General features: G+C 33.7%; 1 protein-coding gene across 2 annotated transcripts in view; it reads right to left on the reverse strand.

Moving 5' to 3' along the window:
- The window catches only part of SPRED1 (sprouty related EVH1 domain containing 1), a 120,054-nt gene that overhangs the window by 44,762 nt on the left and 50,746 nt on the right, over positions 1 to 24,546 (reverse strand). For both annotated transcript variants that reach the window (XM_041740741.1, XM_041740734.1), the window contains exon 2: positions 13,361 to 13,535. In XM_041740741.1, coding sequence (XP_041596675.1) covers positions 13,361 to 13,535 — 175 coding nt within the window. The remainder of the gene's footprint in view (positions 1 to 13,360; positions 13,536 to 24,546) is intronic.

A 24,546-nucleotide genomic window follows, 5' to 3' on the forward strand; every position in this document is an offset into this window, starting at 1 on the left:
ACAGGAGATCTGATACAATTCTTGTTAGAAGTTGATTCTTTGCAAATGAGAAATGAAATGGATAAACAAAAAAGGCATAAAAGCACAAATAAATGGGGGTACCTGGATGACTCAGTCTTAGGTGTCAAGCTCTGTTCCAGCTCAGTTCATGATCTCAGGGTCATGAGATTGAGCCCTATGTTGTGCTCTGTGCTCCTCTCTGCTTAAGATTCTCTTTTCTCTCTCTCTATGCCTGCCCCACCTGCCGTGCACTTTCTCTAAAACAAATCCTTTAAAAAAAATACAAATCATCAATATTTAGGAATGAAAAGTAAAACAAAACAAAACTGAAACCACAGCAAAACTTAAGAAAGTAATAAAGAATACAATGTAAGGTTTTATAAATCCAAATTTGAAAAACTAAATGAAATAGCCAATTTCCTAGAAAAACTGTAACTTAATCAAAACTGGTTAAAAAGGAAACAGAAAGTCATTAGAGACCTGTAACCATCAGAGAAAGTCAGTAGGAAGTGAGAATAAAAGGGGATGAGGGATTGTAAAATGAGATATACTGTGATTCCTTCAGCACCTCTGAGAAGTCAAGCACTAGAGAACACAATCAAGAAGGTTATCTCCTGTAGAGAATTTAGAAGGAATTACTATCAGCAGAAAGAGGAGAAAACTGTAGTCCCTGACTTCTAATTAAGACACTGTTCTAGGGCCAGCCCAGGTGGCGCAGCAGTTTGCACCGCCTGTAGCCCAGGGCGTGATCCTGGAGACCCTGGATCAAGTCCGATGTCAGGTTCTCTGCATGGAGCCTGCATCCCCCTCTGCCTGTGTTCTCTGCTCTGTCTCTATGAATAATGAATAAATAAATAAAATCTTAAAAAAAAAAAGACACTGTTCTAACTCCTGGTGCCCACACAAACAACAACATGAAATTCTTGGGCACAGGCAATAATCCCTACTTCTTCAGCTGGCTCTTTCTCAAGCCCCCATAGGCAGTTAGAAGTCTGAATTGCCAGAGTAATAATACTAAACAACCTTAAATAATTCTCTTCTCCCTCAACTGGGTCTGCATAATTTGGAGAGGGGCCCATACAACTTTGAAGAAGCCAATCTCAATGATCTAAGGATCTAATAGCAATGAATCTTTATTAATCAATTTATACAGCAATATCTATATAACATAAAAACCATTTAGAAACATAAGAATATTCAAAAACATAATGATAGTTGGAGAGTTTCAGCCTCCTTCGAGCTGAAGTAGACCAAAACAGAAGAGAAAGGATATGTAAGAGTTGAAAAATTTAATAAACAAGGTTAAACTTTATAAACCCAAATCTTTATATTACAGTGAATTGAAGCTTTTCAAAAGGCTATGGACATTGGAATGTGAAAAGGTCGCAAATCCATAACTGAAGTTCCTCCCCAAGAAACTAGAAAAAGAAAAACAGAGCAAACAGAAGGAAGAAAATAATAATAAACAGAAACCAATCCATTGAAATAATCAATCACTGAAAACAGAAAGAAAAAAAAAAACCAATGAAACAAAGTGCTGGTTTAAAGAAACACTAAAATTGATTAATCTCTAATAAGACTGACAAATTAAAAATGAACACACATCACCAATTTCAGGAATGAAACAAAGGATTTACTAAAGATCTTGCAGCCTTTAAAACTATAATTGATGTATTAAGAAAACTTTTCCTTCATAAATTAGATAACTAGAAAGAAATGAACCAATTCTCTGAAAATTGTGTATTATCAAAACTCAATCAAGATAAAAGATAACCTGAATAGTCCTATAACCATTAAAGAAACTGAATTTGTAATTAAAAGCTAATAAAGAAATCTCTCTATATTAAAATGATTTAACTGGAGAATTCTACCCAATATTTAAAGATGAACTAACACCAATTGTACAATATCTCTTCTAGAAAACAGAAAAAAAAAAAAAAAAAAAGAAAAAGAAGGAATATTTCCCAATTCATTTTATGAGGTCAGTATTACTTCAATACCAACACCAGACAATGATAATACCAAAAAAACCCATAAACAAACAAAACTACAGACCAATACCTCTCATAACTTAAATACCAAATTCCTTAATAAAATAGTAGCAGCAAATCAGGACACCTAGCTGGTTCATTTGGAAGAGTATGCAACTCCTGATCTCGGAGTCATGAGTTCAAGCCCTATATTGGGTGTACAGATTACTTAAAAAAGTAAATAAACTTAAAAAAAAATAGTAGCAAATCAAATCCAATGATACATAAAAATATTATACATCATGACCAAGCAGGACTTATTCTAGGCTACAAGGCTGGGTCAACATTCAAAAATCAATCAACATGATCTATCATATCAACATGCTAAAGATATGATCATATCAGTTTTCTACAAAAAGCATTTGACAAATTCTAGCAACTATATATGATAAAGAATATCAGTAAGCCAGGAATAAAAGAATTATCTTAATCCATGAAAGAGCACTATAAAAAAACTGTGCAGTAACATCTTACTCAAGGGTAAAAGACTGAATGTGTTTTCACTAAGATCTAAACAAGGCAAGGACATATCCTAATACCATTACTCTTGAACAAAGCACTTAAAGTTCTGGTCACTACAATAATCAAAGAAAAAGAAATAAAAAGCATACAGATCGAAAAAGAAGGAATACTACTGTTCCTATTTGTAGATGACATGACTGTCTATATTAAAAAAAATCCCAGGGAATCCAAACACCTCATAATTCAACAAGATAACAGGACACGAAAATTAACCACATCTCTATATAATGAGCAAGCAGAAATCAAAATTATAAACACCAATACTGTTTACAATTGCTCCAAGAAAAATAATACACTTAGCAAAACAAACATAGGAGTTACATGCTGAAAATCACAAAATGCTAATGGAAGAATTCAGACCTTACTAGAGCAAACCACATTCATGAGTTAGAACATTCAACATAGTAAAGATGTCAATTCTCCCCCAAACTGACCCATAGGTTTAATACAATTCCTATTAAAAATCCTAGTAAGGATTTTGGTAGACATAGGTAAGATTATTCTAAAATTTATATAGAAAGACACAGACCCTAGAATAGCTAAAATAATCTTAAGAAAGAAGAATAAAATGAGAGAAATCACTATCTTATATACAAGGGAAGGCAGGGCTTAAAATATAACTATAGTAACACAAGTGATACTTGTGGAGGGATAAACAAATAGAGTAAATGGTGCTGGATAATCTGGACATTCACAGGCAAAACAAAACCCACTTTTACCAAAACTCATATAAAAATTAACTCAAATTTGACTGAAGACTTAAATATAATATAAAATATAAAAACTATAAAACTTTTAGGAAAAAAATAGGATAAATCTTTGAGACTTAGGACAAGAGAAAGTCCCTGAACCGGACACTAAAATCATGATCTGTGAAAGGAAAAAAAATGATACACTGATCATAAAAATTTAAAACTTTGGCTCAGCAAAAAACCCACGAAGAAGACAGAAGAAAAGCTACAGACTGGGAGAAAATATTTGCAAGCTATATATCCCAATAAAGGACAAGTATCTAGAAAATAAAAAGAACTCTCAAAACTCAACATCAAAACAAAACAAAACAAACAAAACAAAACACACAATTCAATGAGAAAAATAGCTAAAGGACATGAATATTTTTCTGTTCAAAAAGCACATATAAAGATATTCAACATCATTAGCCATTGGGAAATACAAATTAAAACCACGATGAGCTCTCACTACATACCTATCAGAATGACAATAACAAAAAATAGTAACTACACAAAATGCTGGCAAGAATGCCTAGAAATTGGATCGTTTATACTTTGCTAATGGAAATGTAACATAGCATAGTCACTCTTGGAAAAAATTGGACAGTTTCTTACGAAACTATCATATACTCAAGAATTGCACTCTTGGGTCATTTATTCCAGAGAAATAAAACTTAGGTTCAGAGAAAAACTTGCACACGAATGTTCAGAGCAGCTTTATTTGCAATAGCATAAAATTGGAAACAGCCTAGATGTCCTTTAATGAGTCAATGGTTAAACAAATCTGGTACAAAGACATCACAGAACACTAGCCAACAATAAAAAGGAAGTATTGATACACTCAACAATCTGAATGAATCCTCAGGGTACAAAAGTGAATGAAAAAAGCCAATCCTGAAAGGTTACTTACTTATGATTCCAATCATACATTTTTTTAAATTACAAAATTACAGAAATGGAGAATAGATGAGTGGTTGCCAGGCCAAGGAGGAGGTGGATGTGGTTATAAAAGAGTAACAGGAGGGATGATTCTTGTGGTTACTGAGTTATTCTGTATCTTTTCTGTGGGTGGTAAAACTGTATGGTTATAAATACACACCAATTTTACCTGTAGGAAAATCTGAATATGATGGCTTGTATCAATGTGAATATACATTCTGATTATGATTATACTACTGTTTTGCACAATGTTACCAATGGGAAAACTGGGTAAAAAGGAACAGGATCTCTTCATATTATTCCTTACACCAATTAGTAATCTATAATTGTCTGAATAAAAATATCAATTACAAAGTCTCTGGAACATACGCAAAACTAGATTTCAAAAAATGAATATCAACTTCCATGAGGGAACATAAGAGACATTAAGGACACTTTCTTATAATAAAGGATATCTGAAAGCAGTAAGTAAATCATACTTGTGTCTGCAACACTAGAAATTCCATTAAATTCACAAAGAAGCCAACATTAGCACAAACATTTAACCTTATTCTGAAGTTCTAACTATACAATGCTATACAAAAGGTAGATAAGTTGCATGAATGAGCTTTAAATGATCTCCCCCCTCAAAAAAAATCATTTACAACAGTCACACATTTTTTATGTATGTAGGCAAAAAACTTAAATGAGTGTACCTATACCAAAAGAAAAATTGTTTAATGTTCTGAATGAGCAAAAAGGGTAAAGACGAATATTGAGGGGGGAAACTAGTATTAGCAGATATTAAACTCTACATAAACTAAAAGTAGTTAAAAAGTGAAATATTCGCTTAGCAATTGACAAACCAGGAGAACTGAATAAGCACTGGTATGGATTGAACTGCATCCTTCTGAAATCAAGAAGAAAAGCTCTCATCAGAAAATGAATCAGTTGGCATCTAGATCTCTGACTTTGCAATAAATTTCTACTGTTTAAGGCAGCTATCTGTGGCATTTTGTTATGGGTGCCAAACAGACTAATATAAGAAGTCTATACTTCTTAATATAAGAAGACTTCTTAAAATAAGAAGTCAAACCCTCATACTGCATATCATAAACTTTAAAAGTCTAGCAGATAGAAGGCACTCAAGTACCTGTTGATTGATTAAAAGAATAGTATCAATCAACTAATCAGTTAAAGGTATGCTACATTATATTTAGATTCTAATAAAGCAAAAGTAGTTAGGAAATGTTTATAGCTGAAGTCAATAATTTGGGGTCCAAGAGTTTGAGCTTTAATCTAGGTATCAGGGAGGCTATTAGCTATTGTTAATAGTTTAATGGCAGTTAGAATGTAATGGAAGGGATGTGCAGTATATTACCATCAGGTATAAAGCAGAAATGTGAAGCCAAGATAATCCTGATGAGCCTGAAAGACCAGATTAACCAGTATAAATCAATCATTAAAGAATGAAATATTACTTTAAAACTAATAATTAAATATTAAAGAGGAAGTATACCATAGGTAGTTAAAGAGAGTGCTGAAGCAAGTGTTAAGCTGAAGTTTTCTGAAAAGACAAAATAAAAGCAACCAGAAAGGTAATGTGGGACATACTCCAAATCTTAATTTTCAAGGAACAGCTAGCTATTGCTCGGCTCCAGAAGAGAAAGAATAGAAATGACAACAGGCAGCTTTTTTTCTCAAGGAATACTGGCAATATTAAAGAATTAACTCTTTAATTCTTTCTCTGCTGGGAAAAAGTCGCAAAATTCACAGCAAGACATAAAAGTCATTAATAGTACAATTTATTATCTTTTCAATGGATTGACCCTAAAAAGAATTGGTAATTTTGGATTAGATGAATATTATTAGCATTTCTTGCATTCCAATTCTTCCCAGGAAAACTGGTTTGCCCAAGGTGCTTTCTCTAACACAATTTTCCTGTTTTTTCTATCTGTGACCTTACCTGTGACAATAAAAAGGCAATTGTTCCTTCTGTTACCATTTCCTCAGGACTCACAAGCTGTCTGCCTACGTTCTCTATTCCATATAAACTCTTAACATGCTATCTTTACAGTTATTTAGTTAATGTAAAAGAAGGGAAGGCATTTCCATAATTTCAGTACATGCTTTTGGTGAATCATGAATGAATAATGCACTAAAGCAACATCATGAAAAGGGACTACTTTGGGCAATAGGCAGATAAATTCAAGACAGCTAAAAAATAAAAAAAGTAGTGACCAGATTATAAATTTTCTGTGTTGAGATAAGGAGACAGAACTGTCTCAAGGTAATTTTTGGATTACTAAAGAAATATTAGACCCAGGTTTTATAAGTTCAGTATGATAAGCAAAATAGAAGCTAGAGAAAGTTAAGTAAAACTGGGCCATGAAAAATATTAGGAGCTTTATCTACAGGAATACAGGCAAGACAGGAGAAAAGCAGAGATGAAAAGAATGAAAGAGTCACTTTTTATTAAAAAAACATTTTTTTTTTTTGTGATTATAAACATTTTTTTTAATAAATGGAAGAATCGCTAATTTCTAGGTCTACGACTGTTACTGTTACACGATCTGAATCCATTCACCAAGTCCACAAAAAAAGTTCAAGATCTTGCATAGTGTAGCATAAAGTCTCAGCCAAAAAATACAGATTCCTCTACTTTAAGGATACTCAAGACTTGAAAATTCAAACATATAAACTAAAACATAAGGCCTTATCCAAATAGAAATCTATACTCAAATGTTACCTACTTTTTCTCAGTAAAACCTTCCTTGGTTATCCCTACCTAAAGTTTTAACAAACCTCCTTACAAAAAATTCCCTATCTCCTATCCCGGATTTGTTTTTTCCCCTTAGCACTTAGAACTGTCTAGCATAGTATTTATTTTGTTTATTATAATATTTCTTTGTCTCTCACCAAATGTATACTGCCTTAAAAACTGGGATATTGAAAAAAAAAAAAAAAAAAAAAAAAAAAAAAAACTGGGATATTGTTTATTTACATAACCCAGTGCCTAGAACAGTGTCTGGCACTAAGTAGCTACTCAATAAATATTTGTTACATGAAATACTCACTTTTACAAAGTATTTCTTTTTAGTAGTGCAGGATTCAATGAAGTTCCTTAAGTGCAAGGTAAGCCAAGAACTCAGCACATACTGGCGACTGAAATATGAATGAGCGTGGTTTGAATGATTGACAAGAAAAATTTAGACTGGCTTAAAAAAGAAAATAATAAGAAAGATACTGAAGCCAGAAGGAGTCTAGTGAAATCAGGAGAAAATTGGAGGAACAAAGTGATACAGTAAGCAGAACACCCTAAGAGCAAGAAAAGGGGAATAAAATAGAAATGACAGGAAATTGTAAAATTCCTCAAATAGAACAGCTTTGAATAACAACCAGATCCAGGAAAGTAGGTTGCTGAAATAAAGACCAGAAGGTCAAGACTATGCAAAGAAAAGCCGCCAAAAACAATGATGAGGCTCAGATGTGGAAAAGCTGGCTATGCAAAGGAACTGCTACGGCCAATGGATGAAAATGAAAGCTAGAGAATGATCTGAATGGCATAGTGTCAACAGAGGGATGTATATACATGGATGATCGAGTAATATTCTACATAAGGGGAATAAGGAGCAATAAAAATGCTGAACTATATCTACTCCCACTCTTCCCCCTAACTCTGTGGTATTATGGTTATGGTGAATAGAATCAGTAGCTTTCAAGAGACAGAGCTCCTGAATCCTAAGAGAAAAGCTAGTTAATTTTCAGAGAAGGAAAAGTTCTGTAGAAGGACTGAGGTTTCACAATGGAATAACTCACAGAGGCACAGTGGGAAGGCTAAGCAGAAAATCGTTGTTCTGTACTTTTATAAAGTTCATTCCAGGGCAGAAAGATGATCAATCTTAAAAGGTTTCCAAAGGTGGAGAGTAGGGGAGTCTCATTTTTAAAAAAGCCACTGCTATATATTAACCACTTTATTTTCTTCCTAGAAAACAAACATTCTAATTTTGTTTTAGGCTCTAGTAACCAGAAGGAAACCCCATTTTAAAAATGTCTTTTAAAACAATAAAACCATTATCTTATAGGCATTTTAACTTTTAAAACCATTTCTATCCACAACCTAATTACTTATTAATCCAAAAACAATTCCTTAAATCTCTGCCAAGCTCCTAAAACTTGAAACTTTATTTTTCCTTTTTTTCATTTTAATATTATATTTGTCACCCTAAGCTTACGCTATCTTATAACTTTGCTTTGACATAGCACAATGCCTTTTTCTTGTTCCCATGGAATGTTTTAAGTCATCTAGATGTTTTAAGTCTTACTTTATCTTTCTATACAGTCTACTCCATTTTTGTTATCTCTTGGTATTCAATAAGCTTTTATTTTTTTTATTTTTTTTAGGATTTTATTTATTTATTCATGATAGACATAGAGAGAGAGAAAGAGGCAGAGACACAGGCAGAGGGAGAAACAGGCTCCATGCCGGGAGCCCGATGCAGGACTCGATCCCGGGACTCCAGGACCACACCCTGGGCCAAAGGCAGGCGCTAAACTGCCGAGCCACCCAGGGATCCTCCTACGATAAGCTCTTAAAAGCATAATGCCTTTAAACTAGTAAATTTACTAATTAAATTACTAAATAAATTTACTAAAATTAAATTACTAATTTTAAATTAATTTACTAAATTACTAATTTTAAATTAGCAAATTTACTATTTATTATTATACTAATAGACAAATTATTGTCTATCTTATAAAATTATTAAAAATAGTTATTTTTGAAACCCATAATTAAAAACTGTCTTCAGTAAGATTTTAGCAAAACTTTAAATATTATTACTGATAGATATTCAAGTACTCATAAAGACACTAAAGGTATATTATAATTCAGTGTTCAAATTTATATGTCACATATAATTCAGCTAAAATGGTCAAATAATATAATCTATACATATGGTAAATACTCTGATAAAATGTTTGCCTATCCATTAAGAGTCTCATACTAACAGAGAAGGGTCACTGTATCTAGAGAAAAGTAAATCAAAAGAGAAAGTTTCTATCATGGGAAATGTGAAACTCCTTAGCAAAGATTATCTACCCAAATTAACAGTTAAATTTTAGTTAGCATTTTAAAAAAATGTGATCCAAGATAAAACTTGTATTGAAGAAATCAAGGCCATCAAGATTTAGAAGGAAATGAAGGATACAATCCATACAAATAAAGGAAAAGAAAAAACCGGTTCTGAGAATCCATCCTTGTTGAAAACTATTCCACCCAACCCCAAGTGTCTAGAAGAAAGGTAACATTTCATTATCTCATGCTACAATACCAAAGCCTGGTGTTTCTTTTTAATTCCTTCTCAATCACCAACAAAGTATGAAAGTCAATGTAGAGCAGAACTTCCCAACTGCTTCCTCAGGCATACTTAGAAAAAGAACATTTGTAACACAACCAGGAAAGAGGAGGAGCAGCTAGCTAGTGGTGAAGAGGCAAGGAGTCTAGAGGCTCCAGCCATTTTAACCTAGTCATGGCACACAGGTTGAAAAGCTCTAATTTAGAGTATGAAAGGGTAGCCTGAGAAATAAATTCTACCTTTGTAAGCATCATAAAATCAGGCAAGTTATAGGTATGCATCATAGGAAATAACTTCCAACCTGTCTAAATGAATGAACCAATAAATGAATGAAGGAGTACTGATCTAATTACACAAAATGCTACCTTCCTGAAAAAAATCCCAATCAGCCTGCTTTTTATTCGTGCTCTCTCATAAAAAAAGGTGAAATATAACCCTTTGCGAAGTGTAACAAGACAGTTTTAGTACAAGTAAATGTAAATCAAATGCTGGAAAAAGTCTTCTACCAAAGTGTTTTTTACCCTTGAGAAAAGCCATCTTTCTTCTTCACTACTATTAATAAAATCAGTATTCTCATTTATACATATTCTTTTTTTGTTTTTTAAGATTTTATTAATTTATTGTGAGAGACACAGAGAGAGAGGCAGAGACACAGGCAGAGGGAGAAGCAGATTCCTTGCAAGAAGCCTGATGCGGAACTCGATCCCAGGACTCTGGGGATCACGACCTGAGCTGAAGGCAGACACTCAACCACTGAGCCACCCAGACGTCCCTATGCATACTCTTTAAAATATTACCTAGTATTTCTTTAATTAACTATACAAGTGGTCTCAGATTACTAATTACTGATTCTTTCTTAAAGGACACAAGTTTTTTTAATGGGGTATGAAAGGCAGGTATGTTACTTCATTTCTAGAATTCATGTAAGGTAGAAGATTCTAAGATGTAACATAAAAAATGGGTACAGAACACAATGTTTACCAAGCGATGATTAACTATTACATAGAGACAACAGTAAAATGCAGTTTACTCACCAAAGATTTTAAAGTCAACCATCATTAACTTGGGAAGAATTTTGTAAGCTTACAGACTTGACAGTCATAAAGTACTTTTTTTTTTGATAAATCATGAAACTAGAATCCAGAAAAGTGGATTAAATAAAACCAAGCAATAAAAATATCTACAGATAAGGATATTAATGATCCCAAAGTGTGGTGATAATGAAAAAGATACATACTTCAATTCTATTATTGCTTTATAAGTATCTTGGTCAGATGTGTATTACCCAGGAGAAAGGGCCAAATAATCTGTTTATTTCAATGTCCCTGTCCCATTTGTCTTGAGATTCCACAAAACTTTGCTATTTTCAATTTATATCCATGCATTATTTCCTCTGCCTTTGGTCACACAGGTCCCCATAACCTAAAACTCTTTACTATAGCTAATCCCTATTAAGTGGCAAACTTCCAACTGAAAGTGATTTTCCTTTAATGTCTACACAGAAATACACTTATCATCCCTGTCTCAAAAATAACAAGATTCCTCTAGGTGAAATGGTCAGGTGAAACAAATGTTCTGATTTCTAGGTCAGTGCTTCTTTCAGAAAAACCTATTTTCTTGTTAGTCTATTATTATGACTCTATACCCTAGGATTAGGTTACGGCCTCAAATTAAGTCCTGACATAAGGAAATATGTTTTGTGTGTTCTTTCTGAATCCCAGTTTTATTCTCAGTAGCTTTATGTCAAAGCCACACTCTGAACAACCATCAATCTATCAATCTGAGCTTTCTCTGACCAACTTCACTCCTAGTTAATGCAGATTTAATCCTGTATTGAATTATCCTAAACTATCCATTTTTATTAATGTAATTAATATTCTGTTTCACTCTGATTTTCTTTTCTCTAATTGACATCAAGGTCATCATTTCTTTCTATTTATGCTTTCTCTAGCAAGCTTTTTTCTCCAACTCTTTCTCTATCTTTGACCTGCCTTCTTTTTTCCTAAATTAAAACATGCCTTAAATCTTCACTATTTCACTCAGTTCCTAAAATCTACAACTTCCCCAACAACATTCCCGTTATTATGAGCTCAGACAAGCATAAATTCCAAGGGAGGTCACCATAGGTTCTTGGTTAGAAGTTTATATGGCTTATTTAAAGAAGCATCAGTATACGCCATCCACCATCTTATGCAAGGTCAAAACCACCTTTAAATATTTAAACTTTTAGAGATGATAGGTTAAATTTATTATATACACTTACTTCAACTGGGGTTTCCTACAATCCTAAAACCACATTCTGGTTAATTGAGAGACATTATCAGGAATGCATCATATAAACTCAAAAAACAGAGTTGGAAAGCTTTCAAGAGCATTTACAGTAACTCTCCATGTAACTGAGGCAGAAACTGGGGCATAGGCAAGTTGGAATTACTAAAGTAATTCAGTAGTAAAAAATAACTAGAAACCAAACCAGAATTAAAAGTAATTATTTAAAACGTTCATGTATTAAAAGAATTATTTGGAACTTAAAACACATTTTCAATAGAATAACATTATTGATGCTAAGTGGGCTAACAAACTAGTCCACAATTATGCATTTAAAGGGAATTCTAGTTATTTTCAAGAGTCTTGGAAATTCTTGGCATTTTACTCTCATTTTGCTTCGAAATGGATGCTTTCCTTTTGCTTGATGCAAATGACATTAACATTACTCAGCTTTTCAGGTATGATCACAGTTGGGTTTTTGGGGGGAGGCTCAGAAATGAAAGGGAAAAAAGGCTTTCTACACCAATTAAAAAAGAGTAAATGCCTAACACTATCAAAGTTTAGACTCAAATTTTAAAATACATGGATAGAAGAAAATACTCATCTGAGTAGAAGATAGTAGTGTAAAAACTAGGCTGGCAATCAATCTTATAAGCCTAGAATAACTAAATTAATAGAGAATTAAGAGAAAGAATCTGAGAAAACAGAGTCCAGGGTAGGAGCTAGTAAAATTTTCCATGAGGGTCCAGATACTTATGGTCTCTGCTGCAACTATCCAGTTCTGTCATTATAGTATAAAAGCAGCCACAGATAAAATGTAAGTGAATGAGCTAGGTTATGTTTGAATAAAACTGGATTTATGGACACTGAAATTTGAATTTTATGTAATTTTCATGTGTCACAAAATTATTACTCTTCTTCAGTTTTTTTTTTCAATCATTAAAAAATGTAAAAACCATTCTTTTTTTTTTTTTTTAAAGAATTTTATTTTATTTATGATAGTCACAGAGAGAGAGAGAGAGAGGCAGAGACACAGGCAGAGGGAGGAGAAGCAGGCTCCATGCACTGGGAGCCCGACGCGGGATTCGATCCCGGGTCTCCAGGATCGCGCCCTGGGCCAAAGGCAGGCGCCAAACCGCTGCGCCACCCAGGGATCCCTGTAAAAACCATTCTTAACTCATGGGTCATACAAAAACATGTGGCAGGCCTGGGTATTTCCTGTGGAATATAGTTTGTCAGCCACTAGTCTTGGGGGGTAGTGAGAAAGAAGGAAAGGCAGAGGGTAGCTGGTTTAATAGCTGGGGGACTATTCATGCATTAAACCTAATTTTAAAAAAATGCACCTTCCTTCTAACACATACACATTAATGTGTACCAGTTGGAAAGAAAGAAGCATCTTTAACTTTAAAAAAGCTTAGAAACATAATCACTGATCCTGGGCAAAAATCATTTTCCTAATGGTATACTAATCAAACTTTAAGTAGATAATTCATCCTATAGAATCTTAAAATTATAACAGTAGACACATTATTACCATTTTGTCCCTGAGTCGCTCTCCACGGATAAAAAAGTCAGCACAGCCATTCTCTTCCTGATGAGGGACTTTGAAGACAGTGACGCAGCTTAGTCCACTCCCTCCAAGTGGTAACCATCCACCACTTGAGTCATCCCGGGTCATCACCACAGCTCGCACTCGTGCATAACTATTACTAAAACAGATGCAAAGATGAGAAATTAGGTTTCCCATAAACAAGAAACAGCCAAACTGTCAGTTTTATTTGAGAAATCAAAGACATTAATGTGTGGTAACTAAAATGTTTCCTATTTCCTTGATAGTCCACAAAGTAACCTACTTAAAAGAGGTAAAAGAACCGGAAACTAACTTAAAAGGTTAATCCTTATTTTGAAGACTAACCTTACAATCAAAGACTGCAGTTCCCGTGTTTCAATTCATCATTTGAGTAGTTCAAGCACATGCGATTGCCATGGAATAAGTAATAAAAGATCCCCACAGATAAATATTGTAAAACTATATAGACCACCATCAAACGTCTATTTTATGTCCACCTGTTGCAATATAACCCAGACAAATCACTGCTGTATTTTAGCACATTTAATTGCGACATCTCTAAGTTTCTAACATTTCTAGACCATAAATAAAATGCTGAAACAAACACACATAGTGCAGATGCCACATTTCCTATTTCTTCTAACAACTGGGAACCTAATCACAGATCATATAGAGACAAATGTTCTATTTCATGAACGTATCAAGCACATTCATCTATAGAAACTCTTCATGCTCTCTTTTTAACAGACTCTAAAGAGACCACATTCTAGTTCTAGCCAACATTAACCACAACTGTTCTTTATGTAAAATCTAAGAAATGCATCACATAAACTAATATTCTAGATTAATGACATCTAAGTATTTTAGTTCCAAACTTTTAATATAATGTTAATGAAATCCTTTCTACAAGTGGTGTACCTTGAAGACTTCTTAGAAAATTATATTAACTATAGCTTAAACTTATCTTGGTTATGTGCGTATCAATTGAAGATCTATATAATAGTTCTATGCTACTTAGTGTCTTTGCATGTTCAAAGTGTTAGGATGCTGGCTTTCATTTCTGTTGTCCTAGTCCTTGTCTGAAATCTCCTAGCTTTTTTTTTTTTCCCGCTTTCCATATTTATTTTGCTGAGCTATACTTTACATACAACAATATACTGATCTTAAATATAAAATTCAACAAATTCTGACAAATGTACACATCTGCATAACCAACATGATAATCAAGATATGGAACATTTTCATGACTCCAAAAAATCCCCTTAAGCCTCCTACCCATCAAATAGAGAACCACTGTTCTGTTTCTAACAAATAACTAGTTTTGCCTGTTATGGGCCTTCAGTATCTATGGAATTATACAATCACCATTTGTACCCTTTTTGTCTGACTTATTGGACTCATTATGTTGTCATATTAGTTCACACTTTTTTTTACTGCTAAATAGTCTCCTCACTGAATAAATACATCACAATTCATTTATTCTTTCTTACGTTAATGGGCATTTGGATTGTTCCTAGTTGCTGGCTATTACGAATAAAGCTGTTAAATATTCTTGTAAAGGTCTTTTTATAGACAACTGCTTTCATTTCTCCTAATTACAGAGGAATGGAACTGATGGGTTAACAGGATAGTATGTGTAACTATAGAAGAAATTAACAAACTGTTTTCCAAAGTGGTTTTACCATTATACATTCCCATAATACATGATAATTTCAGTTGCTCCATATCCTTGCTGATATTTGGTGTTTCCAGTCTTTTAAATTTTTACTCATTGTAGTGAGTTTGCATATAGTGAGTTTGCAGTGGTAACCCATTATGGTTTTAATACCAATTTCCCTGGATAACTCCTGGTGTTGAACAACTTTTCATATGGCTATTGGCCATTTTTATGCCATCCTCTTTTTAAGTCTTTGGTCATTTTTCATTATGCTTTTATTACTGATTTTTAGAAGTTCTTTATATATTCTTCACACAAGTTTTTCATCAGAAAGCTGTATACTTTGAAAGTGTCACTATGTTGTGGTTGAATGAGGAGTCTAAAGTCGTATTTTCAGAAGTTAGATCCCGGCTCAGCAACTTACTAGCTGTTTGTTCTTGAGAAAGTTACTGTATGCACCTTCAATAAATGTAAGCAATGCCTGACACATAAACAATACAGAAGTACTAATTATTAATACTGAAACAGAGAATTAAAATTGTAGTCATCATCCTGGTAATTCAAAGACCTGGGAAAAAAATAAAATTTACACAGTCAACCAGAATTCTCTGTTATTGGAGTCAAACTAATTCTTTAAAGGAAGTTCTACAAGTCTTTAGCTTTACAGGTTCTGTTCTAAAGTTTTTATTATTGTTATTTAGAGGCCCTGATTCTTGTCTAGACCCCATTCTTACCCATCTTCAACTCAGAGAACTGGTTTATGCTGAGTACATAGTGTAAAAGCTGGTCTGACAAAGGTATCAAATTGGAATCCTCCCCAGGATGGATAGGGAGGATGAGATCTCATCTTAGGATGAGACAGAACAAGTACTTCTACCATAAATAAGTATAACATGTATACCAAGAAGCCAGGGAAGCCTGTTACACTGAGACCCAGCTTGGAGGGATGGAATCAATACTAGACAATGGCTGTTTGGATTGTTAACTATTTAACCTAAGGATTCCACAGAAGCACAGCACATAACTTAGAAATATTAGGTTCAGATTAAATGTCTGTGAACTATAAACTCATTCATTTAAAGGTCAATACCTTTGAAGTTTAGTGAAGTCACAAATGTAGAACTTGGGTAAAAAACAAAATTCAAGTTCTCAACAAGCATTTAAGTATTTATTTTACTGTAAGATCCTGACTCTTCCTTCTTATCTAATTATGCAGTAAACTGGGACACTTAAGAATTTTATCCTAGGTTCTACAAGACTTAGAAAACCTAAGGAGTAAAATAACCCATTCAGAGCTCAGGGTATATTTTGACTTTAGAGTATAAGAGTAGTTAACTTCTTTAGAGCACAGACCCTTATTTTTTCATCTTTGAATCTCACTAATTCTCATTTACAATTTGTATAATGTTTCTCGGCATATTTTTTATTTTACAAAAATGTTTGTAAAATAAACATACAAAAAAATCTCCATAAATAAAATTATTAGAAAAAATATAAAAACCTTAGGTAGCTTTTTGGGATGGTGAAGTAAGGTATTTTCCCTTCTATTCTGTTTCTTCCAAATTATTTTATAATTAATATCTATAAATTAAAAGTAATTTAAATATAGAATTTATATCTTAACTATCTTGGCTTTACTCAAGATACTATAAATATTTTAGAACTTTTAAACAATATATGAATACATTTTTTAAAAAAGTATCCCTAACACTAATTCGCTTTGCTACCCCGATTACATTTTCTACTTTATAAAGTGCCACCTAGAAGAGATGTATTGTCCTTTCCAGGAAAGTCAAATAAAACAAAGATCATTTTAGGTAGAAGAGTAAGGCTGCCTGATTCACTGTTCATTTTACAATAAAAAAAGTTTTAAAGCTGATCAGTAATTTATATACTTTTTAAAAATCTCATGCTTTCAACTATACCAAATATGTCATTGTTTCCCTTATCTATTCAAGCTGATCCTTCAAGCTATAATGTATTCCATGAGCTTATGTGAATAAATTTGTATTCCCCCACCACAGCCTTTATTAGCTTATAATTTAATAACAGCCTCTAGCTTCAAGACCTAATATTAGAATATGTACCATAAAATTTTTCAAGTTGTTCCATAAATGTGTGGGGCAGGGTTTTTTGTTGTTTGTTTTTAAAGACAGGCCTTCCTTCCTGCCAATGTTAATCTTTTCACCTGTGCTTCTAATTCTTATAATCTATTTACCTTTCTATAATCTATCTACTTATAATCTGTTTACCTTATAATCTATTCAAATGTATTCATCCCAAATAAAAGTAGTTAATTCTTTTGTCTAAAATATGTAACCTCATCTAAAGAGTAATGGCAGCTCTTACAAGTTGTCATATCTCCCTTGTAGCATAATGAAATTTGTACTTGTCATCCTCTTAGATAAAAGTGACTTTAACTTTAGAGCAAGGAACCAAATTGTATTATTCTATTCAAATTAACAAAAAACATTTTTCCCTGATCATGTAAACAGATGCCCATTTTAATAAATGTGGAAAATAAATAAAAATAATACTTGGAGTTAAAATGCTAACAACTTGCTGGATTTTCACTCTGTGTATCATATTTGTAGTCTATCACTCTTAGACAACAGCTATTTATGATGACAACTTATTCTTTTTGCTAAGAACGCACAATTTCATTCCTGAGCTGCTTTAATACTTAGTTGAAAGGTACTTGTTTTTAGTGATTCATCTTTTTAAAAAGTCTATCTGACAATAATTAGTTCTTTAATATAATTTTCTGAAACAGTTCAAACTAAAGCTCTATTCTTCCCTGTGGTGGTAGACTACATAATAAACACTTTTCAGATTAGCTTTTATTCTAATTAAATTTAGAGGCTCTTCTTGTAAAACATAGCTGGGTTTCCATTATATTCTTCAAAATCTAAATTGTATCTCAACTGCTAATCTCTGATCTCAGCTGAACAATTATATCGAATATATTCTTTCACCTTTAGTCAGCAAATTAGAAAACTAATGCGGAAGTCCAGGTGAGAGGTAATGCTGGATTGGCCTTGAGTGACAATAATGGGCACAAAAGAAATGAACTGATTTGGGATCTGTTTCAGTGAAAGAGCCAGGAGGACTTATTGACTGGGTTAAGCAAGTGTTCTAAATTATCTAAAATTCTTAGTCACCACCACCTTTACTTTCTAGAATTTTCAACTGGTACTTCAGTAAAGTTAAAGGCAAAAGAAGAGGACCAAACACGAAGATAAATTTTGCCTTATGTTGATCCATGTGGTTTCTTCTGAAATAGCAGTACTGTGTTATACGTAATTCAGAATAACTCTAAAACTGTACATTATTGTAGCTTATGGTAAATGCCTATTACAGTTGCATTTTCAAATTTGCATATTGGAAAAAACATTTATCAAATCAGTACAGTTATGGAAAATTCTACAAGCCCCAACACTCTAATATACAAAATATCCTTGGCCTAAAAATGGCCTTCTTTTTAGTTTCCCATCTTCCTTATAGAATACTCTTGCTCTGTTATTAGTAAGCCTATTATATACATCGACCCAAATGCCTTCTTGCTCTCTTCATTCTTTCTATATTATCTCTGATTTTCAACTGAGTTGTCTTTCTTCTACTGATTTGCATAAATTCTCTATATAATAGATGGTAATCCTTTGCCAATTATGTGAATTATAAGTATATTCTGATCTATGGCTTTTTTAATTTTTGTAATGTCTTTCAAAGAACAAAGCTTTTCTTTTACCGTGGTCAAATGTATTTCTCTTCCTTTATGATTTGTGCTGGTGACTTTCTGTAAGATATCATACATACCTATTTTAATTTTAAAATCATTTAAGCAAACAATTCTCTACTTCCTATGAAAGTAAGAAAGTCCTTAAAATTAAAATCACCATGTCTGGAAGTACAAATATTCATGTATCTACTGATTATATAGCCCATGACCACTAATCAGAAATTAAATCCAACTTGGTCTTTGCTTCTCAGGTCTTCTGTTCCCCTGGGCATGGCAATCAAATCTGCTGTATACAGTGCTGGTGAATTGAGACCTACCTTTATTAATTTCTTTTTCTATCTAGGGTCCACTCTCGTCTAATATGGATTTGTACCAGAAAATTTCTCCATTTCTTTTTTTAAAAAAATATTTTATTTATTTATTCATGATAGACATAGAGAGAGAGAGAGGCAGAGACACAGAGGGAGAAGCAGGCTCCATGCAGGGAGCCCGATGTGGGACTTGATCCCGGGACTCCAGGATCATGCCCTGGGCCAAAGGCAGACGCCAAACCGCTGAGCTACCCAGGGATCCCTCCATTCCATTTCTAAGCTTGACCCAACCTCTAAATCTTCCTACCCTTCCATGCTTTACCACTTCTAGGTGTATCTTTTTTTTTTTTTTTCCAATTTCACCTTTTCCATTACTTCAAATGGAGCTCAATTATATTTTCACCAAAACACTGCCCAATTATTACAATGATGTTGCCAATATACATCATTTATGCCCTTACCTGAGAAGGTTCCTACCTAAAGAGGATTTTTCATATATAAATTTATAAAGCAAAAAAAAATTATAAAGCTTGAAATTACAGAAAAATGTTTAACAAGGAGAGAATGGTTATTACTAAGGAAGTTATTATAACAAATTTTACATACTGAAGTACCTTAGTAACTATATTTACATATATAATTCTGATTATCACTTTGTCACAATACCACAACCTGTAGTGGAATGTGGGAAATGAAGTCTATATTTCCAGTCTATATTTTCCTGTGTGCCCAACTAAAAATTGGGAAAGAAAGAGAGAAAGAGAGAAAAGGAAGGAAGGAAGGAAGGAAGGAAGGAAGGAAGGAAGGAGAAAGAGAAAGAAAGAAAGAAAAGAAAAGAAAAAAGAAAAGAAAAGAAAAGAAAAGAAAAGAAAAGAAAAGAAAAGAAAAGAAAAGAAAAGAAAGAAAGAAAGAAAGAAAGAAAGAAAGAAAGAAAGAAAGAGAAAAAGAAAAGAAAAAAGACAAGAAAAAAGATACAAGGGTCAGCAGTCTCTAGCAGAAAAGGGGAAAAAAAAATCACAAACACTTAAGACCTTGGAACCAAACTGTTCTCAGAATGAAGTCCATTAGGAGCACAGGGATCAGACAAGAAAGAAGAAAGGAGAGAAGGACAGAGAGAAAAGGAGAGAAAAAGGGAAAGTATTTCAGAAATGGTAACTTTAAGAATAGTCAGATCATTAATGACTGACCAATGGGCAATTAGAAAGGTACACATTTAGGAAACAGATCTGAGAAAAAGCTAGAATTGTACAAGTCATTTTGTTTGTTCTGTATAGTAATGGTTCTTAAATTGGGGACTCAGGGTAATCACTGATACTACTGAAATTGTGATTAAAGCTACAAACTATCTCCCCTGAAGAAGATACATATATAGCTTTAAAAAAATCATATTTGAATACAATTTTGGGGATTCACAGTCCCTTCCAAGAGGTTTACAAGCCTGAGATTAAGAATATTCTATCTAAAGGGCAAGGGCAAAGATGCTCTGCAAAAGACTTTTAGGCCCTATAATTTACAGATTTGTGAAGATATTTCCGTGCAAATGAGTTAACCTGAATGCTGGTTAGGTGGAGTTACATTATTCTCTCTTAAGTAAATCATAAAAATACCATGCTTCCAGTATATTCCATGAAATACACTAACATCCAGAAAACAAAAATGAAACTAAAGATCAATTGAAGTGGGAAAAGGGGGCAGAAGAGGAAGTCAGAATCAGAGATTTGAAGATACTATACTTCTTGGCTTTGAAGATACAAAAAGGGGTCATGAGACCATGAATGCAGGCCTCCAGAAGGCTGGAAAAGCCAATGGAATGGATTCCCTAGATCCTTCAAAAGGAATGCAGCCCCACTATACCTTGATTTTAGCCCAGTGAGATCTATTTGGATGTCTAACTTTCAGACTACAATATAACAAAACTGTGTTATTTTAAACCACTAAGTTTGTAGTAATTTGTTATAGTAGCCAACAGGAAACTAATACAAAAGATGAGGGCAAATCTTCCTGAGGAGATAAAAGCAATTCACACACAGGAGGCAAAGATAACTATTTTCCATTCCCCTCCAAAAAAAAACACAAAAGCAAAAACCAGAATCCCTTAAGATTTATTCAGTACAATAAGAATTTATATTTTTTCATAAGGATATATTTACAGTGACCAAACATTCCATGTCTTCAAGAGTATATTTAAAGTAAATACTACTATCCAGGTATTAAATATTATTACAGAGGCTAAGTATAAGAGGAAAAGGAAGCATTTAATAGAAGTAAATTACAATGATATAGAACTTCACAGTGTAAGTACTTGTTTTCTCAACTATAAAAAATGCAGATGATACTCACACGATAATCCCATTACTACCCATTCATCTATTCACTTATCCAGTAAGCATTTATTCATATGCCTCATACATAAACAAAATTTAAAAGTTATGATCTCTTCCTAGAAGCTCATAATTTAGTGGGAAATGTTAACACAAAATGGGAAGTATAAGAGATAAAATTCGTATTTGATGTGGGTTTTTTAATTTTTTTTAAAGATTTATTTATTTATTTATTTATTTATTTATTTATTTATTTATTTATTTATGAGACAGAGAGAGAGAGAGAGAGAGAGACAGAGAGAGGGGCAGAGACAAAGGAGGAGGGAGAAGCAGGCTCCACACTGGGAGCCTGACGCGGGACTCGATCCGGGGACTCCAGGATCACGCCCTGGACCAAAGGCAGGTGCTAAACCGCCAAGCCACCCAGGGATCCTCTTGTGGGTTTTAAACAGCAGTCTATCACGTGGAAAAAAAGCTAATGACACTCCACAGAGGGAGCATGACACAAGTATGTCATGTTTAAGGACCAATATTAAGTTAACTTACTGGACCTTTCTGTATCAAGTCTTTCATACCATGCTCAAGGTTAGTACTCTATTTTATCACAATAAAGAGACCACAGGGTGACAACTATCAACAGAGTAGAATACTCTCATCTATGTTTCTAAAAATCTCTCTAAGACCAAGAATAGTAGAACTTGACTGCATCAACCCTAATGAGATAGGCTATCTCAACATTTTACAGATAAGGATATGAAAGACAGAGTTTGATTATAAAGATAAAGGTCTCGAATTACTCATTTGTATTAACAATTTTAAACTTGGAGCAAATATTATGTTCCACAGTAATCACCAAAGCATCACATGGCAATTAGTAGCATTGTGTTTAACAGTCAGACTTCTTAGATTCCAAAGGCATTTGCATCATTTAAAAGCTATAACCTTGAGCAAATTAAATTACTTTGCTCTCCGTTCCCCTAGTCTCCTGGTCTGTAAATGGGGATAATAACTATCTACTGCGGTGTTTGAAAAGTGAATAAGGAAATCCAAGTAAAGTGCTTAGTATTGTACCTGGCTCACAGTTTGTTGCCCAATAAATATTACTATTTTATAATGCCTTCACATATTAAAACAACTACATGATGTTATAATATCTGCATTCTGAAATTATCTAAATTTCTCATTCTGCATTTATTTGTTAATAAACTCAGGAGATAGCTTTTTACTTTGAGTAAGAATTGTTAGCCACAGCTAAGTATTAAGTACCAGTTCTCTAGCTCTTGCACATACTGCTTATATGATGGAAGCACTTCCAACCAAGACATAGGCATCTGGGGAAGTCTTCCAGAAGAAGGAGAAACAAAACTAAAATCTAAAAACAATAAAGGGTTACTCACAAACTATCCCTGTAGAGTCAACTACTCTAGGTTCTGCTAAACAGTATCATCAACCTACCAAAGTAGTTTAAAACCCTTACAACTTTGTATGTCTCCTGCTTCTGGACCCAACACTGTTAATTCTCCCGATTCTTTAATCACCAGCACTGATGATATGATTTCATCTTTTGAAGTACTTTGTTAGTATTTTGTTAGAAGACTTGAACTATAAAAAATATTCATTGTCACTAAGAGATCAGAACACAGAAGACAGGGAACCAACAATACCAGAATTTGTGATGAGATAAAAGCATTCAAATGAAATGAAATGAAATAGTTAAGTTTTAAAATAATCTTATAGGGCAGCCTGGGTGGCTCAGCAGTTTGGCACTGCCTTCAGCCCAGGGCATGATCCTGGAGACCGGGGATTGAGTCCCGCATCCGGCTCCCTGCATGGAGCCTGCTTCTCCGTCTGCCTGTGTTTCTGCCTGTGTGTGTGTGTGTGTGTGTGTGTGTGTGTGTGTGTCATATACAAATAAAATCTTTAAAAATAAATAAATAAAAATAATTTTACAGTATGAAAGGCCTAAGGTCCAGAGGCCATTACAAAATAAAGGGATAAATTATAAAAAAACCCTGCATAGGAAAAACACCAAAAACAATAGAGTAAAAAAAGGAGTAACAAAATGAGAAAAAAAATGTATAGCATAGGGGCACATAAGTGGCTCAGCAGCTGAGCATCTGCCTTCAGTTTAGGGCATGTCTTAGGGCATGACCCAGGTTCAGGGATTGAGCCCTGTATTGGGCTCCCTGCAGGAGGCCTGCTTCTTCCTCTGCCTTTGTCTCTGTCTCTCTCTCTTATTAACAAATAAAATTTTTTTAAAAAAATGTATAGAATATACCTATTCGTTTTCTATTGTTTCCATAATAAATTACTGAAAACAGTGGCTTACAACAACACAAATTTATACAGTTCTGTGCCCTGGAAGTCTAAAGGGCTGCACTGAGCTACAATTAAGTTGCTAGCAGCTTTGTATTTCTTTCAGGATGATAAAGAAGAGAATAGATTTCCTTGTCTTATCCAATTTCTAAAAGACACCCACTTCCTTGGATTGTGGCCATTCTCCAAGCCAGGAACATTGCTTCTCTCTCATCCTTCTGTAGTCACATCTCTTTCTGACCACAGTCCCACTGTCAGGAAAAGTTTTCCACTTATAAGAATGCAATACTATTTAGCCATGGTAAAAATGAGGAAGCTCTTTATAGTGTCAAGTAAGCTGATCTCTAAGTTCTATTAGGTTTTTTTTTTAAGGTACATGAAAAATATCTTAATATATCTTTGTTAAGGTTCATTAAATATACATTTAATAAGGTAACTTATTAAAAATAAGGTTCAGGGGATCCCTGGGTGGCTCAGCGGTTTAGTGCCTGCCTTTGGCCCAGGGCGCAATCCTGGAGTCCCGGGATCGAGTCCCGCGTCGGGCTCCCAGCATGGAGCCTGCTTCTCCCTCCTCCTGTGTCTCTGCCCCTCTCTCTCTCTCTCTCTCTCTCTCATAAATAAATAAATCTTTAAAAAAAATAAAAAAAATAAAAATAAGGTTCAGGGATCCCTGGGTGGCTCAGCGGTTTAGTGCCCGCCTTTGACTCTGCCTCTCTCTCTCTGTGTCTCTCTCATGAATAAATAAATTTTAAAAAATTAAAAAAAAATGTATTTACCAAACTCTTAAACACACACATATGCACACT

Source organism: Vulpes lagopus, chromosome 2, assembly GCF_018345385.1.
Source record: "Vulpes lagopus strain Blue_001 chromosome 2, ASM1834538v1, whole genome shotgun sequence".
NCBI classification, from domain to species: domain Eukaryota; kingdom Metazoa; phylum Chordata; class Mammalia; order Carnivora; family Canidae; genus Vulpes; species Vulpes lagopus.